General features: G+C 47.6%; 2 protein-coding genes across 2 annotated transcripts; one reads left to right on the top strand and one right to left on the bottom strand.

Annotated features, from left to right (window-relative positions):
- Nucleotides 1-992: 992 nt before the first annotated feature.
- Nucleotides 993-3,052, top strand: rxfp3 (relaxin family peptide receptor 3). Its single transcript, XM_030354919.1, is given in 2 exon segments — nt 993-1,251; nt 1,253-3,052. Coding segments are annotated over 2 exon segments (1,296 nt in total). The 5' UTR covers nt 993-1,026; the 3' UTR covers nt 2,324-3,052.
- A 401-nt stretch (nt 3,053-3,453) lies between these two features.
- slc45a2 (solute carrier family 45 member 2) lies at nt 3,454-13,435 on the bottom strand. The gene is made up of 7 exons (XM_030354918.1): nt 12,942-13,435; nt 11,311-11,487; nt 7,432-7,838; nt 6,362-6,505; nt 5,487-5,610; nt 4,311-4,516; nt 3,454-3,751 (listed from the first exon to the last, which is right to left on the bottom strand). Exons 1-7 carry the CDS (start codon nt 13,411-13,413, stop codon nt 3,530-3,532), a joined length of 1,752 nt encoding a protein of 583 aa, XP_030210778.1. The 5' UTR covers nt 13,414-13,435; the 3' UTR covers nt 3,454-3,529.
- Nucleotides 13,436-19,770: the final 6,335 nt, after the last annotated feature.

The raw sequence follows: 19,770 nt of genomic DNA on the forward strand, positions 1-19,770 counted from the left end.
ACATGAGATTATGCACACACACACGGGCATGCAGACACACACACACACACACACACACACACACACACACACCACACACACACACACACACACACACACACACACACACACACACACACACACACACACACACACACACACACACACACACACACGCGTGAATTGCGTAACAACATGGTTGGAAAAATTGTATCAGTCTTTAAAGTCAATAAACTACATTCTTCACATCTGGTAAAACCACAAGGCGTTCCCTTCCCCAATACACACAGAGGCACACAACGCACGCCCCCACACCCTTTTGATTGTTTGACAGCACAGTTCGTCCTAATTTCTTCTCCTTTTCCTTTCAAAATCTTGTATTTGTATCATCTATAGCCTATTTATTTGTCCCTTGTACAATTAACGTTGCAAATGACTTCAAAATGTATTTAGTTAACGTTTTTGTACACCCTGTTGGTTATCTTAACCGTCCGATGTGTGGTATATCACAACAACATCGACATCCTTCCTTGCAGTGGTGTGAGGCATTCCACTCCTTTAATTAGTCTGTGCTTTTACTCGTGGAATCAGAACCACGGACAGCGCCTGCTCCATGCAGCTGTACTGGAGGGACCTGGATGATAAAAGCCTGGTGGTGGGGGGAGCCTATGGTCAGACCGCAAATCAACTCTGATGGGGAAACACCTGGGCGCCGGACACACCGCAAACAGCTTCCGCTGGATTGATCATTTTCATACACCAAGGAGCAACCGGTCGGATTTACTACTGTAAAGACGCGGGAATGCGATGAACAGTTCACAAGAAGTTTCACCTTCAAACTGTTGGATGGATATATAGACTACATTTTTGACAGCTGTTGTGTGCTTACGTGTGTGTGCGCGCGCGCGTGCGTGTGTGCGTGTGTGTGTGTGTGTGTGTGTGTGTGTGTGTGTGTGTGGTGTGTGTGTGTGGTGTGTGTGTGTGTGTGTGTGTGTGTGTGTGTGTGTGTGAGAGAGAGCGCTTGGTGGGGGGCATCAATCGCTTGAGATGTCCGGGGAATACCCCAACCCGTACGAGGGCTCCACAGAGTTCTCCTCCAGCTGCTGCCTTGTGGGGAACTTCTCCTTCAGCCTAAACGCCACCCACAACAACAACAACAACAAAAACAACCGCTCCACCACAAATTCGTTCCAGCTGTCCAACATCAACAGCAAAGATAAAGTGGGATACGGCGGGGACGGCTCGGCCGCGCTGAGGATCACCATCTCTTTAAATCTACTCCGTGGTCTGCGCGCTGGGACTGATCGGCAACCTGCTGGTGCTGTACCTGATGCGTTCCAAACACGTGTGGAGGAAGTCCTCCATCAACCTTTTCGTCACCGGGCTGGCCCTGACGGACCTCCAGTTCGTGCTGGTGCTGCCCTTCTGGGCGGTGGAGAACGCGCTAGACTTCAAGTGGATCTTCGGCAAGGCCATGTGCAAGATCGTGTCCTACGTGACCGCGATGAACATGTACGCCAGCGTCTTCTTCCTCACCGCCATGAGCGCGGCGCGCTACTGTTCCCTGTCCTCTGCGCTTCGGGGTGGCCGGCGCGGTGACGGAAGCGGCGCGCGCTGTGCGCGTTGCTTTTGCTCCGCCAAATGGATCAGTGCGTTGATCTGGTGCGCCGCCGTCTCCGCGGCACTGCCGCACGCGGTGTACTCTACCACGGCCACAGTGTCAGAAGAGGAGCTGTGTCTGGTGAAGTTCCCTGACGCACCGGGGGACGCGCAGTTCTGGCTGGGGATGTACCACGCTCAGAAGGTTCTAATGGGCTTCGTTGTCCCGCTGGGGGTCATCAGCGTGTACTATCTGCTGCTGCTGCGCGTCATCCACTCCAAGCGCGGCAGCAACTCGAGCGCGAAAAGACGCTCCAAGGTGACCAAGTCCGTGACCATCATAGTGCTGTGTTTCTTTCTGTGCTGGCTGCCCAACCAGGCGCTAACGGTGTGGGGCATCCTGATCAAACTCAACGTGGTGGACTTTAGTTCCGAGTACTACACGACGCAGGCGTACCTTTTCCCCGTGTCAGTGTGCCTGGCGCACTCCAACAGCTGCCTGAACCCCATCTTATACTGCCTGATGAGACGGGAGTTTAGGAAGGTGCTGAGCAAACTCCTTTGGAGGATCACGTCGCGGTCCGTGACCAACATAAGGCCGTTCACAGCCACCACCAAGCCGGAGCCAGACGAGCAGGGACGGGTCCTGGTTCCCATCCACTCCCCTGAGGAGCCGGTGGCGTTCTACCCGCCCGGGGCTGTGGTCTACAACCAAAGGAACGACGCTCTGCCGAACAGTACATGAGGCCCGGGCCGATCTGACTGGGAATGTTTGGGTCGAAAATCGTTGATTTGGCCAGATGACTGACGACTGTAAAAGTACAATAATAGCTATAGCTGTCTGTCCGTCTGTCCGTCTGTCCGTCTGTCCGTCTGTCTGTCTGTCTGTCTGTCTGTCTGTAATGTATGTATAGGGACACATTAAGTAGGCTACCTCTATATGTCTTCAATGTCGTCATTACAGACTCAATAATTTACTGGCACATTTTGTTGTTATTGATTTTATAAGAAATACAATAGCGGTCCCCCAAACATAAATTTATGTAAATGTTAATATTTTCTATGGTTATGTCGACGTACTTTTGTACGCATTTCAAGATGATCCACAAAAGGAACTGAAGCAAGAAAAGGACAGGACATAGAAAAACAAACAATGCAGGAGCCTTTCATTGCGATGGAGAGAGCATACTTATGTTTTCCATAGGGGCCCAGAGCTGTGAGTGTGTGAGTGATCTCTCCCTGGGGACCCCTTCTCCTGGTCAAGTGTCTCACTAAACAGACAGTGTTATTCAATCAAATTTTCACGGCCTTCCTTTTAGATATAAATTGACTGTCACCACTTCTTGGTCTGTTTTGTTTTCGACTCCAGGTCTATTTATCATTCGATGTCTTTATAGACATTTATTAATGTCTCACAATGTGAGACATTATCGTGTCAGTTGTGATTCTCATCATACAGATGTGTGTGTGTGTGTGTGTGTGTGTGTGTGTGTGTGTGTGTGTGTGTGTGTGTGTGTGTGTGTGTGTGTGTGTGTGTGTGTGTGTGTGTGTGTGTGTGTGTGTGTGTGTGTGCAGAATAGCTAAACGACTTTGTGGTGGAGAAGCTGACTGAGATACGTGTCTAGATTCTGTTGATTTTTATGCAAATGCCAATGAATGCCATTTCATATTTATAACAAAATCATGTCCGAAAAAGAGACTAAAGCCAAAACGTCTGGCTATACTTCCCCAGTCAGATTGCTCATCTCATCATGCGATGGAATCTTAAGTAGCAATTTAATTTCGTAATTCTAAAGCCATGATATCAATCACACAACGTCGGACAATTTAATGAAAAACAACCCAAAAAATAAATAAATAAAAATATCCCGTCGCTCGTATAAAGATTCTTTTATTTATTAAAACACTCATTTTGACAATCGCAAAAAAACAAAGGGGGTCAAAAAAAAAATCACTTGACGTCTCTGACGAAGAGGGCGATGAAGACACAGCCGAGGAAGGCCACGGCGGACGCCCCGACGACCACCACCACCACGCTGCCGGCCATGTTGACCAGGGCCCCCAGCCCCGCTCCCACCAGGATCTGGGCCAGCTGCACCATGCACGTAAGCGCCGCGCAGTCCACGCCCGTGCCCCGCTGCGGCTCATTGGACTCAAGTAGCCTCAGCTGCTCCTGATGGGTGGAACATTTGATTTGAATAAATTGTATATTTGACATGGATATTGACAGATGTTTATCAAATCATTCAGCTCAATTAGATTACCGTTTGGGTGCATGCACATTCATGTGAGTCTCCTTGTGTGCTTGCTTGCGTGCGTGCGTGCGTGACGCGCGCGCGCGCGTGTGTGTGTGTGTGTGTGTGTGTGTGTGTGTGTGTGTGTGTGTGTGTGTGTGTGTGTGTGTGTGTGTGTGTGTGTGTGTGTGAAGAGAGAGTAAGGGAAGGGACAGGGAAAGACGATGAGCGAAAGACGAGTGAACGAGAGAGAGAGAGAGAGAGAGAGAGAGAGAGAGAGAGAGAGAGAGAGAGAGAGAGAGAGAGAGAGAGAGAGAGAGAGAGAGAGAGAGAGAGAGAGAGAGAGAGAGAGAGAGAGAGGAGAGAGAGAGAGAGAGAGAGAGAGAGAGAGAGAGAGAGAGAGAGAGAAGAGAGAGAGAGAGAGAGAGAGAGAGAGCAAACGAGAGAGAGAGTGCGGGCGAAGGAGACCACTCCAAAACAAAACATGTGTCCCGCTACCTCCTCCTCGCGCTGGTACTCTGCGATGAGGTTGAAGGGGATGGTGTACAGCGTGCTCGACATCACGCCAAACACGCTGCAGAGCACCAGGGTGGCCACCACGTTGGGGAAGAGGCCGATGAGGCCGGTGCCCAGGCCGAACACAAAGTAGCCCACGAAGTACAGCCCCTTCAGGCCGACGTGGGGCAGCAGCAGTCGCTGCACGTCTGGAGGAGGACCCGGGGGAGGACGGAAACAGATAAAAGTGGCTTGAACCGGAACTTAGCACTGTATGTGTGAGAGCCGCCCCAGGAGGTCAGATTTATGCGCTATCGCTTGAGTTTAATTGGCCTCAAATGGCAGAGCGAACCGTGAGCTAATGAGTGGAATGCTCGGAGTGAATTTTAATTTCGAGTTGACTGGCCCTGCCGCTGTTAGAAACGGACTATTTGGAATCACTTATTACTCATTAATAGGCCTGTGTGTTTTTTTAGAAACAAGTAAACAGACTGTTGAATGAATCGTACAACGGCAAAAACAAAATAGACCAACACTGTCTTAAGCGCCGATAGGATTTCGGTCGTTTCGTGACTGACTCACAGTTTCAATTTAAACGTCAAGGTTGGCACGACATGTTTCCCGCTGCTGCAAGCGACTTTTCCAATCCCAAGTGTTGTTTGTACTTGTGCCATTATATTGCTGCACTGCTACTTCTCACACTCCATCTGGTAGCTCACTGCAGCTGAAAATCGATTTGTTTGGCCCATCGCAATCCTCTTGGTGCAGCTGGCCCCTTAGAAACAGGATCCGCTCAGGAACGCTGAGGAAGCTGTCTATCTGCCTTCACAATGCTTTTCACTGCGTTTCACTCTATTTATTGCAGTATGCTTTTAACATTGAATAATGGTCAACTGCTGACTGGACAGCTGTGTATCCTGACACCTGACACCTTAACTGAATACAATATGCATAATAAAATGCCCACGTATACCAGTATATTATGTATAAACGCACAAGCACACACACACACACACACACACACACACACACACACACACACACACACACACACACACACACACACACACACCCCGCACACGCACACGCACACGCACACACACACACACACACACACACACACACACACACACACACACACACACACACACACACACTCCCACTCACAAACTGACTTACATGAGTAGAGTGCCGAAGATACGGCGTTGATGCAGAGTCCCCAGCAGCCAATTTCAACACCTCTCTCATATCTGCTATAAGCTGTTGAGCTATGGGCAGCGTACGGGTTTCCTTTGTATACAATCTGAGAGAGACACACTTGCCAAAGTCACTATGACGCACATTGAACGGCTCTAAATGACAAAGGGTTTGTAAAAGCTGTTGATGAATGAACCAAGAAAAAGGATTGTAATATTAATGTAAGATTTTATGTAAGAATTAAGCTTTTACTGAATAGACCCTTTTCAACAGGGTTAGGGTCTTCACTCTTAATGCCAGCTCCCAAAGATTACGTGGAAAATAACGCATAACGCACTACACATGACATGAGTGTGTGACGGTGTACTGCTCTTTTTCCGCCATAGGTGCCGCCAAAGAGAACGAAATGGAGATTTCCGAGATTAGCACTTTGTTTCACTTTTCTTTCAATTTACCTAGCAGTAAATTGATCATAGCAGTCATGCCCTGGTATCTCAGCGTCCCCGCCACGCTCCCATGTGTTCTTCAACAATAAACTGTGGGTGATGATACATTGTCTCTCCTCAAAGACACCCACACATACGTGCACGGAACTCGCACACACACACACACAAACAAACACACAGACAGGCCGACAGACACACACACACAAACACATAGACAAACACATACACGGACACACATGCACACACACACAAACACACAGACACACACACACACACACACACACACACACACACACACACACACACACACACACACACACACATACACACAAACATGCATATAGGGGGATAAACGAAGGGTTATAATACTATAATACCATAATACCAGGTTATAAAGGAGGTGAACCATACCTGTCCCATGAAGTCAGTGAAGAAGAGCATGTTGCAGAGAAAGGCCGTCCATCCCAACAGGTGACTAATGCACAGGTATCGGTAGTGGTTTGGCATGTTGAACATGACCTTCATTAACGACCTGAATGTCATTCTCTTCTGGGCCTGAACAGCCCCCCCCCCCCCCCCCCCCCCCCCCCCCCCCACACACACACACACAACACACACACACACACACACACACACACACACACACACACACACACACACACACACACACACAAGCAGAGAGAAAGATACACACACAAATAATTAAAATGGAGACAACACCAGGCATGTGGAGTATTGGTTTGTATAAAAATGAAGGGTAGGGTCATTTTGTTTAATGGAATGGAATGTAATTTAGCGTATGTAATTTCATTTAAGGCCATGTAATGTATGTAATGTAAAGTAATCGAATCAAGTATGATGAAGATATGCACATATTTTAAACCTTGTGACCTCAGTTGGTAAACTTTACTGGCAACAGGTTGTTAACCTCTGTCTCTGTTGATCTATCCATGTGTCTGTCTGTCTGCCTGTCTGTCTGTTTATCTGTCTGTAATATGTACGTCCATCACTCAGTCTGCCTGTCGGTTTCCCTGTCCATCAGTCCAACTAGAAACCAGATGGAAACTAGAAATATGAATGAAGGAGGGTTCAGTGTAATTAGTCAGTGTTATATTTGCCTGTATTGCCCGTAGGGTTTTTCGTTGTGCTCTCTAATGTGCACCTAGAGTGGCTGTGGATGACGGCTGGTGTAAGCAGCCTCAGCTGGCCCCTCTCCGACTGATTGGACTCTGGGGCTGGGGGGGGCTGCCCACCTGTTGCGCATTGAGCAATCAATGCGCAACAGCTTCAAGCAGCCGTCACCCACTCCCACCGGCGGCCAATCAGGCCTCTCTTCACGACGAGAGACCTGAATAAACGAATGCGTTTCTACAAAGCCTTCAGGACCTAAAAACAAAAGGTCCAATCAAAACGAATCAAACCAAACCAAACCACCCCCCCCCCCCACCACCACCACCACCACCACCACCACCACCACCCACCTCCTTGTTGGGCTGCTTGGCGCTGGAGGTGACGGCGTTGGCCTCGGACAGAACGGAGAAAGACCGGGGCCGGATCTCCATAGTCGTCTGGTAGGTGGGCTCCTTGGGCAGCGCTCCGTAGCCGCCGCCGCCGCCGCCGCCGCCGCCGCCGCCACCGCCGCCGCTCTGGTACCGCATCAGAGGGATGCCCCCCGAGGAGGAGGTCGAGCTGGGGGGCATCACGGGGGACTGCGGCGCCTTGTCCAGGGGCGTCTCCGGGATACTGACCAGGTGGACGGTGAGGAAGAGGACCCAAGTCAACGCCGAGAAGAAGTAGATGACCTGGTACTCGGAGCCCAGCAGCTTGCCCAGCGAGGAGTTGCCCCAGTCCATGGCTCCTATCAGGTAGCCGAAGGCGCCCCCCAGACCTGGAAGACCAAGCGCCGCAGCAAAACGGTGAGACCACTGAACAGCAGCGCCTCGTCAGAGACTATTTTAGCAGCGGTGGATCGTGACACAAAGGAGGAGGGCACCAGACCGAACCCTTTTGAATGATCTGTTGGGGTGTCAGCCCCCCCGCCCCCCATGTAGGTGATTTGGGAAAACTGTCAAACCTTTCAGGATTGCGGTCGTTATTTTTTTAAATCGCCGAAGGCGCAGAGGCAAGAGGCACTTCAATGATTTAAGTTAAATCCGTCTTTCATGCATCACGACCGCCGGCAAGTTTCTACTCTTTTTGAGGAGCAGAAGTTTGGGATACGCACCGGTCGAGTCTAGGTTTGAAAAGGTCTGTTGATCCTTTCATTTTGTGGAAGGGATCATCGATGTGCGGCCAAGGATGAATCACGGTATGGCTTGGCCTCGTTCTGTTCTCATCGACCTCCCGGCCAGAGCCCTATCTCTGACCCCCACTGCTAGTGGATCAGACAGTCGATATGTCTCGCCTTCATCCTGTTTTCCTCCGCCTCCCTGCCAAGCGTCGGCTTCTACCTCCCACTACTCTTGACTTGATCAAAACAATTTATATGTATTCACCTTGATCCTGTTCCCATCCCCCTGCCTGCCAGACCTGTCTCCCACTGTACCGGAGGAGTAGAACAGGAAGCATGAGGGTCGGCTTGAGCATTATGGCCCAATCCCATTTCTACCCCTTACCCCTTCCCCTTACCCCTTCCCCTTACCCCTTCAAAACAAGGGGGAGGGGTAAGGGGTAGAAATGGGATTGGGCCTAAATATCCTTCTTTCACTTTACGGTCCGACAACAGATCCCTTGCATACCAACAGGTCTGGGAGACAATCTTACCCCTGGAGATCAGGAGATTGCTTCTTTTGGTATGTTGACGGGTTACGATTAGACGGTGTCTGCCCTGCACTTGTTTTGTGATGAATCAAGGACGCAATTATGGTAGAAAATGACACAGAGGTTGTAATGGTGGGAGAGAGCAATTCATATCAATGGGACAGTGAAATAATCATGGGACAGTATAACGACGCGGCAACGCATTATAATGGGACACAAAGCAAAACATAAGAGTGTGAGTGTGATGAGAGTCCATGTAGCAGGATGCCATTGGTTGTTGGGAACCGGGGTAAGCTGAAGGAGCTCATGAATAAAGGGTTGAACATAAATCTGCATGATTGTGGAGTTATTGGATCACTCATGTCAATGCACAGATAGTATTATGCAAATGATGACAGCGCAGAACGACTAATAGCCATACCCAGGGTGAAGCATTAATGCACTCGCTCCCCCCTGCATCAATGAGTCTGATTGTCTCTGTTCTCCTCAAGTCTAGGGGATAGAGAGGCTAACATGAAGCCAACTCAAGGCGTAAAGACTCTGGGTTTCACGAGAAAAACAAAGCAGGCAAAAGCAGTCCTGGTTTAACAGATACATCCACCTGCTTTGGATGCTTGAATCCTTTCACTTGTTTGGGTAATGGTGGGATTTGTTGTTGAAGTGTTACAAGTGTAGTCTATAAATAGATAATGGATCAAAATAACACCAACCCAAAATAAGTGTGTCGAGCTGCGTTCTCCAGAGGCCAGCTGGATTATCCTAGACCGGCCTCAGAACTCTCAGTTGAAATATGAAACTAATCAAAATTACCCCAGCAGTAATCTTATAATTAACACTGGCAGTGTTTCATGATGATTACAATCATGGGCGGAAAAAATGCCTGGTTTTGTGAAAGAAAAATGTAATTACGCACCCATTGATTATACAAACGCTTCTCTGAATCATTCTCTTTCTTGCTCTCACGCTCTTAAACACCCAGACATTCCCCCCCACACACACACACACACACTGGATCCCGATCTCCCTCCAACCCCCTTAAGAAACGTCACATGATGCCAGCCTCGCAGTGGCGTCAGGGTAGTCATGACGCAGGTCATGTGTCCGGGCTCCCTCTCTCTCAGCACAGCCCCGTGACTGCAGCACATGACCCCCGGCTGGGCTGGATTATACTGGCCCCGCACCGACGGCTCACTACACCATGGGCCTCCACGAGCAGATCACTGGCTCCTGGGCCCTCATGCTCTGTGGGAAAGCATGAGCCACATGGGGGATACAACATGGGCCACATGGGGGTTAAGCATGGGCCTCAAGTGGGGTGAAGCATGGGCCTCAAGTGGGGTGAAGCATGGGCCTCATGTGGGCTGAAGCATGGGCCTCATGTGGGCTGAAGCATGGGCCTCAAGTGGGGTGAGGTATGGGCCTCCAGTGGGGTGAGGCATGGGCCTCATGGGGGCTGAAGCATGGGCCAGCATTGTGTCTGTTAAATTGGAACCAATGCAGAGAGGGCTCGGAAAAGGTACATTTGAAAAGAAAGACGCAGTTTTCAACTGGGTCATCTGGGGTCATCATCTCGTGCAACTAGAGCATAAAGCACATTTTAAATAGATAACCCTTATACAATCCCTCACCCTTTCATAAAACCCAGAGCCCGAGATCAAATAAGCATTTCCTCTATAGCTAATCACCCACATCAACCCACTCCACACCAAATTAATCAGCAGGCAGAGCAGGGTCCATTACATGCATGACAAGTGTATGTGTGTGTGTGTGTGTGTTTGTGTGTATGTGTGTGCGTGTCGGTGTGTGTGTGTGTGTGTGTGTGTGTGTGTGTGTGTGTGTGTGTGTGTGTGTGTGCATACAGCTGTGTGTATGTGTGCCCTTGTCTGCAGTTGTATTTGTGGGTTTCCATGTCTATGTGTGCGCGTGCACTTGCATATACTGTATATGAGTTAGAGTGTGCATGGGTGTGTGTGTGTGTGTGTGTGTGTGTGTGTGTGTGTGTGTGTGTGTGTGTGTGTGTGTGTGTGTTTTTTCAACATACACATGTGCGTGTGTGCGTGTGAGATTTTGTGCACGTGTGAGTGTGTCTGCCCATGTCATCAGGACATTTCAGTTATCATTAACGCTGGAACACATTTCAGTTGCGTGGTTTTTCAGTCTTGTGTTGCGTAGGCCATCAGGAACCCACTGTTCTGATGCACAGTGTGTGAAGGGATGAAACCTAATAGGGTCTGTGTGTTCAAAGGCGCAGGATAGCGTAGTTAGCTAACGTGTTAATTAGCTAGTGTTAGGTCACAGGGAGGTTCTGGGTTTTGAACTACCATGAGCCCCCAGTCCAGCTGTCAGCATCCTCAACGATTTATAAGATGTATTATTCAGGATGGTGTAGTGGTCAGGGTTTTGGACTCCCCAGTCTGAAGTGACTGGGCTTGAGCCTCAACCTACCTGTAGGCCTCCTGAAGCTAGACGCCTCTCACCCCGCCTGGCACCAATTTACGGATCCTCGAAGGCATCGCCATGGGTGGCTTCGGGATTGGAGACTCTGTTAAATGCTCTATACGGTGTGTTGTGCAAACAAACCCCCGTCCAGTTCTACGAACCTGTGAGCAGGGCATGGTAGTGGAGGCCTCTCTCCTTGTCTTGGTAGGAGCACACGTCAAAGAGGTAGGCCTTGATCGGCCCGTCAATGAAGTCGGCCGCAAAGTCAAACAGCACCACTCCCAGCATCACCACCACGATGGCCCATATCCTCTTGAGTTCCGGCTCACTGACGATTGCTGCAAGACAAGACACACACGCACACACACACACACACACACACACACACACACACACACACACACACACACACACACACACACACACACACACACAGACACACGTGCGCACACACACATACGCACACACATACACATGAAATAGTTCATCATACGTACTAATCAACTTGTATGATGTGTGCCATGATGTACTATCTGGCAAATAAGGAGTCATCTTGATGAAAACAGAACACCCTGCTCCCTCCGGGCCAAGGAAGACAAATAAGTACATTGACATTTAGCTCGGATTGAATAAGCTAGCAGTATAACAATACTCAAACAACAACACTTAGGTGGAAGTAGTTGTCGTGCAAGAAAAGGAGAATAAAAGCTAAGGGTCATTCTTTGCAATTACTAAACTGAAGGCTATCACAGCTAAGAGCACGGTGTCTGGACTGTCTATTATGTGTCTATTATGCTTTCCCAGGGGTAGGTCACCACAACTTCAGGAACACTGGGATGATCCGCCTACACCGTGTGAGCTCCAACCAGAGGAAGTAGCAAGCCCTAAATCATCCAACCCTATACACGCATGCAACACCGCATGAATACAGATTATTTATTAAGCTATACGTGAAGCCATATGCCCCCCATTTATACCACCATGCATATTTGCCATACATTAGTGGATAATAATATAGAGGATAATTTGTAAGGTCTCCGTCAAGTTCAGTGGTCTCTATTAAAGCATTAGTATGCCAGCACGGGGTTAAAATTGTGTTCTCACAGTTTTTAATTGGACTAATAGTACTCTGCAAACCTAGCGGGAATGTGACCCCCCCAGCGCACTGAGCTGCTGTTGATGGCGTGTGTGTACTTCGCCCCCCCAGAGACTAAAGTCCCTGATGAGGTAGGAAAGTTGTTCCAAACAGGACGTTAAAAAGTCTGTTTCTTTCCACAACCGTTTACATTACGCTTGCTTAGCGGTTGTACCAGGTAACGGGTTCCACGTCCTTCCCAACCCCCCCTCCCCGCACATCCAGCCCACCCCCCTCACGTTCTCTACCCACCCCCTTCACATGCACCCCCCTCATCCACTCACATCCATCCAAACCCTCACATCCAACAAACCTCCCTGAAATACCTCCACCCGGCCCCTCACACACACCCACCACGTCGGAGGCATGTATTATGCATTATTGTTTCATGATTTGACTACTCTAAAATGTATCCCCGTAATGTCAGGTTTCTGGAATGTAATGTCTTTTGATTAATATATAGGATCTGCGTCGTTAGCACATTATACAATCCCACATACATCCACCCCCCCCCCACCCTCACACACATCCACCCTCACCCCACCCTCACATACATCCAAAGACCCCTAAAAATCCCCCCCCCGCCCCCAACCCCCACCCCCCTTTAACACACACCAACTCAACCCCCCTCCGAACCCCCGCCCTCCCCCCACTCACCTGAGACCACGGCGTCCCCGTTGAGGAAGAGGCTGATGCCCAGCAGCATGAGCAGGCCCAGCGCCAGGATGTAGGGCCGCCGGCGGCCCCAGGACGCGCGGCAGTAGTCGCTGGCCGAGCCGATGACGGGCTGCAGCAGGAAGCCCAGGATGGGGCTGATGAGCCACACCAGGCTGTAGAGGCTGCGCGGCAGCCCCACGCTCAGCAGCACCGGCGTGACGAACGCCGCCTCCACCGCGTAGCAGAACTCGCGGCCGAACATCACCAGGCCGTGCAGCAGCAGCCGGCCGCGCGACCGCCGGGGGGGCTCCACCGCGCCGAACACCAGCGCGCCGTCGCCGCCAACGTCCCCCATCGACTGCTTGCTCACTCGGGTGGGACACCAGTCCAGGGAGGTGGTGGTGGTGGGGGAGTGCTCCGGGAGCCGGCAAGGCTGGGGCTGGGTGGACTGGTCTTCCACTAGCAGAGTCATGGTTTAAAAGTCCGGAGGGGGGAGGGGGGGGGGGGGAAGAGAGAGAAGCAGGAGAGAGAGAGAGAGAGAGAGAGAGAGAGAGAGAGAGAGAGAGAGAGAGAGAGAGACAGACAGAGAGAGAGAGAGAAAGAGATAGACGCAAGACCTGTGTGTGAAGAGATGAGTCTTGTCCAGTCGGCCCTGGCTGGTGGATAACCGTTCCTCAAAGTTCCTTAAAGTTCCCAAAAGTTCCCCAAAGTTCCCCAAAGTTCCCAAAAGTTCCCAAAAGTTCCCAGTCCCTCCGCTGGTCGCCCGGTATGGCAGCTTGGTGGACGGTCCTCCGCTCTAGAGCATAACTGGGGAACGGGGCAGCAGCAACACACGACCACTCTCTCGCCTGTTCTCTCTCTCTCTCCCTCCGTGTGCGGGAATGGCAGGCTTCTCTGATTAGTCTGAGGAGAGCAAGGGGGCAGTGCAAGGTGAAGATCCCGACGAGAGGGGAGGAGAGACGCGTGGAGGCGACGTGTGTGTGGTGTGTGTGTGTGTGTGTGTGTGTGTGTGTGTTACTTTAGATCACTTGTTTTATTGCCCTCACCGTCACTGAAGCCTGATGTGCTGCATGAGAACCTTTGGCAAACTGCATTGTTATTGTTTCTGTGGTTTGCTATGACGTATTTTCTTTCAGTTTTTCACCCATTGAGAAGTAGTTAAAGGAGTAAAGAGATTGTTACAAAGGGAGGACATCTACAAAAAAAGCATGGACAAGGTGGGATGATTTGGTGAGGCGCCTTTGAGGTCAGAGCATCATGTGGTGGTCGGTATTTACATTTTTGCCCAGGGGCTTAGATAGAAAGGCGAGAAGAATATTGAATGGCTTGAGGGGGCTTAAGGGGAGTTCAACACACAGACCATTAAGTACTTGAATTGCAACAAAGGCATGAGCGTTTCATTAACTTTAATGGCATTTCATTAACCTTCCGTCCCAAAACACAAACCGTGATTAGTTACCTTTAGTAAACAATTAAACGGCAGATTAAATCGTGCCAGCGCATGCAATTAAATAACATCCTGTTGCTGTGATTTTAATCAAACAAAAACACAAGCAATATTTGACTACCCACTTAAAAAGTACCAAAGAATTATAATAGCCATGCTGGTTCGAGGAAAAGAATGGATGTGAGATCCACTTTGATTTTCTCATCTCAGCAAGGTCAGGTGTTGGCTTCACACCAAGAACCAGCACCAGACTGTACCCAGAAAATCACAAGAGAATCATTAGGACCAGGCAGACACAATCACACACAGAGCACACAAACACATACACTCACTCTGGAATGCGGGCCTATCATTTGAGGGGATACACATAAACGTAATATATTTAACAAAAAGTCACAAAGTGTAGGGCACACTCACTTTTGTGCACCAACAACTTTTAACGTGCGTTCAATGTAAAGTCAGAATATATCCTGGGTTGCCAAACATAGTCTGATTTAACCTTGATGAATCTCTCTCTCCCTACATTCTCTCACACCAAATCTCACACACACACACAAACACAAACACACACACACACACACACACACACACACACACACACACACACACACACACACACACACACACACACACACACACACACACAAGGAGACGTTTGTGGGCCGCCTTCGCAATGCTTTAAGCTGATCAAGTGATGGATCATGTGACTCCCAGCCACGGCAGCTGAGCAGTGAAGCAGGAGGAGAAAGGGGGAGGAGTTTTTGAGGTGAAGAGAAAAGAATGCTTTGAGCAATTGGTTTTCTGCTGTATTAAAACATGGTATATTACCGGAACCAAACACTACAAGCTGATAATTGAGTTATGTGTTCTACTGTGTTTAGCCATGCTTTATTACCGGAATCAATCACTACAAGCTAAAGAATTAGTTGTGTGTTCTACTATGTTAGGCCAAGCATGGCTAACGATAGCCTAGGTATTGTCACTAATGAAAGATGGAGGACCATTAAGAAAAAAGTTGAGAACATGTGATATGTTGGTGGGCGAGGGGACCCTCTTCTCTTTTGTTAATTATATAGTATCTATATAATTATATATTAGAGAGACTGTAAGAAACCCTTTGTTCAGTTTGACCTATGAGTAGTTGAGCCTGTGGAACACAAATTGTACAAGGCTATGTCTTATAATAATAGAGCACTTGTTTATGTTTCAGCTTCCATTTGAGCCTCATGCTGTACTGATGTCCTCCATGATTAAGAATATATACAACGTGACTCGACCAAGGGTTTGATATTTATGATCTGGTCAAATGCAACGGCATTTCTGCAACTCCACAAGTCCTTAACTTGCAGGTACCTGAAAAAGAAAATAGTATTCAAAAATTATAATAAAAGAATAGAAAAATATTAGTATCTAGTGGTAGTGGTATTTCCCACTCTGCCACTTGTAGAGATGTGTTCACATTATACTGGGAAACAACAACAATGAAACAACGTATTGCGATTCATGCCAAAGATGAAAAGCCATCTTTAAGCCATTGGTGTAAAAGTGTAAAATTATGATTATGATCCTCATTTCAAGGTTTGCCCACCTAAACTGCAGAACAACCCTGTCCATTTCTATTCAATCACCAAATGAAGGGCGCATCATGCCTGCGTGTGAGGCTGACGAAACGTAGTGCACCCTGCTGGGGGTGTAGCGAGGATGTCAGAATATATTTAGATTATTAGTCACAAGATGAATTCAAAAGACACCCTATGCTTCCATATTATGAAATGTGTTAAAGGATTATTGAACACACAGAAAGCGATAACATTAAGGAAATTGATTTCATACCAGTTGGTCACAAAATGGCAGAGGAGGAGGAGGAGGAGGAGGAGGAGGAGGAGGAGGAGGTGGAGGAGGAGGTGGAGGAAGAGGAGGAGGAGGAGGAGGAGGAGGAGGAGGAGGAGGTGGAGGAGGAGGAGGAGGAGGAGGAGGAGGAGGAGGAGGAGGAGGAGGAGGAGGAGTTGGTGGTAGCGTGTGTATCGTGTGAGCGAGTTGCCTGAAGCATTAACTCTGGTGACTAGATGACAGGGAGCATAGTGTCTTCAGGCTTATCAATAAGAAATGAGCCCCACTGTTAGTTTTCATCTCCCTTCTTCCCTGCATTGATCTACACTCATGGTGCCAGGTACCCCATAACCACCTTAATTCCTTGGAGGTACTTTAACGCATTTCCTTATCCAACTATATACATTTAATTCCCTATATGTTCTATAGATTTAAAATGTGATTTTCCTTCCGCAGCACAGCCGAGCAGGAAATAGCGTATGAGGCCATTTTCCTAATGTTTTTCCAAGAGACAAGACGAAAATTGCAGAATGGATTCCCTGTTCTACATTTGAGCGAGCCATCCTCAAAGCCGACCAGATCACAGGGCTCAGTTTCCTCAAAGCCTCCTCCAACCAAACCAGGGAGACACACATACCACGCGTTCTGTCTTGCCCCCTGCTGAGGAGTAATGACTACGATAGTCCCTTCATCGAAGGCACCCTCTATGCGCATATCTTGTGTAGGATCAAGTGAGGAAGATCCCCACTGGAGATGCACAGTCTGAGGCGATCACCATCATCACCTCCACCTTCACCTACTCCACCACCACCACCTCAACCATCACCACCACCACCACCACCATCACCCCCTTCACCATCACCCCTCCACCACCATCACCCCTCCACCACCATCACCCCTCCACCACCATCACAAACTCCATCAGCTCCACTAAGTCCACCTCCACCACCCTTTAGTTGACTTCAACTTTTGGGGTGGGAATTAATAATAATAATAATAATAATAATAATGGATTGAATTTATAGAGCGCTTTTCTAGACACTCAAAGACGCTTTACAGTGAAGGGGGGACCTCACTAACCACCAGCAGTTTGTAGCACCCAATTGGGTGATGCACGGCAGCCAATTTGCACCAGAACGCTCACCACACACCAGCTTGAGGTGTATGATTAGGGGGCCAGATTGAATGAGCCTGGTTGTTAAAATAAAATAAATTAAGAGTTATAATTTATGCTTTATATTTATGCTTTTATCACTTTGAGTCTGCCTTGTGTATGTATGTAAGTGCTACATAAATAAGGTTGCCTTGCCTTGCCTTTGTATTACTTTTGCCATTTATATGTATTATTTCTGCAAAATATTTTATTGTTCATTATTCAACAAAAGAAAAGCCATAGACATTGGGACTTTCTGAGTGAACGGTTCTCTCCAAAAAGCTCTTAGCCTTGGTCTGTTCTCGCAGCTGAAATTTACTGTGAATGACCCTGTCTACGGACAGGCCTTGTGAGAGTCAGATGGATTAAGTCACAACACACATTCCTCACATAACTGCATGCCTTATGGCTTTGTGTGCTTGTGCATGTGTTTTTTGTGTGTGTATGTGTGTGCGTGCGTGCGTTTGCGCACGCATGCATGTGCATATGTATGTTGATGCATGCATGTGCGTGCACATGTGTGTATGTGAACTTTAATAGCTCATTAGCAACAACTGACTGAGCACGATGTGAGGAAGGAACAAAGCTGCTGTGTTAAAGCCATGAACAAAATGTAAGGAAAGAGAGAGAGAGAGGAGGAGAGGGAGGGGGGGGGAGCAAGATACAGAGAGAGAGATCCTAATGTTATTTTATTTTATTTTAACTGTTTTATTTGCATTCTAAAGCACTCAAAAATCCTTCTTGGTGAGATTCAAATTGATGTTGTTTTTCGCAAGACTAGAATTCAGCTTGAGGATTTGTAGTCATTTTTGGCCGTTGGTAGAAATCCACCGAACGATGGTGTGTGTGTGTGTGTGTGTGTGTGTGTGTGTGTGTGTGTGTGTGTGTGTGTGTGTGTGTGTGTGTGTGTGTGTGTGTGTGTGTGTGTGTGTGTTTTTGTGTGTGTGTGTGTGTGTGTTCTATACTTATTTTCTCTAAAATTTTAACAAAAGTATTATCGTGACAAAACTGAAATGTCCAACGTGAATATTTATGGATTTGGTGTGAATACAGAGTACACGTCTAAAGCATATCTGCTCCTACGAAAGTGTTGACAGAGCAGTTATGTTCATTGGCTCAGTTACAATGGTGGATGTTAGTCATGCTTTGGCGGCATAATGGTGTTCTTAGGATTATTAGGATTAAAATTAAAGCCTTTATGTGAACTTTCTCGCACAGTTTTTACAGATGAATGTAGAAGGGATGGGCAAATGCTTTGAAATAATTTAATGGGACCCTTAAAAATAGAGACATTTGGAAAAAAAGTTAAGACTTAAAATGAATATAGACGTTCTGCTACAAATTCCCAGGAAGGGTACCGTCTGTTGAAGTGCTATCATCTGGACAGCAGCTCAAATAGCTCATTGTTATATATCTATTTGAGATAGATAACAAGAAAATAATTAAAAATCTTTTCTCTAAAACTTATAATATATCATCCACGTCTAATTGAAGCTGTTTCTCTTACATATAGAAGTTTCAATGGGTACTGCAGACCAAATTCACAATATTGAAGCCATGCACGCCTACACCCAAATTACCCGGAAAATCTAGTCAGGGACTTCTATTCCTATATGTTCCTTCAGCCCCTTGTGGTCTGCGTTTCCATTCCATGTGACATCGTCTGGGAATTGTTCTAGGCTCCAAGCAATCACCATCTTTTAAATGCAACTCCAAGATGAGCCCTTGGTTCAGTACGGCTCTGACGTTGAAGGCTTTTCAAAAAATAACAAGGCTTTTAAGGTTGGATAGAAGTGAGGAAAATCTCAGTTGATCCATTTTGATTCCATGGATGCAGCACGCTGCGTTTTATTTGCTAATTTTTTTAAAAATATTCGGCATCCCCGGCTGGCTACAGCTATAGAGTTCACCACTGGCGGTAAAATATGGACCTTTTAAAAATGAGAAATACCTTGTAGTGTTGCAAACAAATGTAATCCCACACAGTTCTTAAACTGAAAGCCGAAAGAAATTGAATTTCAGTGTAGATAAAAAGAAAAACACAGGTAAAAGAATATTTAAAGCTGGTGGGTTTTTCAATCCCAAAGAGTGAATGGACATGAAGAACAGAAAATCATATCAACAATCATAATGGCCAGGCACGTGCTGGGGGGGGGGCTAAATGGTGCTTGAGCACCTAGCCCTTTGCCTCTGAATGGACTTCTGCATATAAAGACAATGTCCAAAGTGCTCTTTCAAGTGGCCATTTAAATGTTAAATGCTTCGTAAAACTACACATGAACATTTAAAAATGAACGTGTAAATCAATTATTCGAGAATAAAAGAAATGATTCTCGATTTCATTCATTCATTTTTTGTACATTTAGGTTTAATTGTGGATTAAGTATTATGTGCAATTT

This window comes from Gadus morhua, chromosome 4 (assembly GCF_902167405.1).
Source record: "Gadus morhua chromosome 4, gadMor3.0, whole genome shotgun sequence".
In the NCBI taxonomy this organism is placed as follows: Eukaryota; Metazoa; Chordata; class Actinopteri; order Gadiformes; family Gadidae; genus Gadus; species Gadus morhua.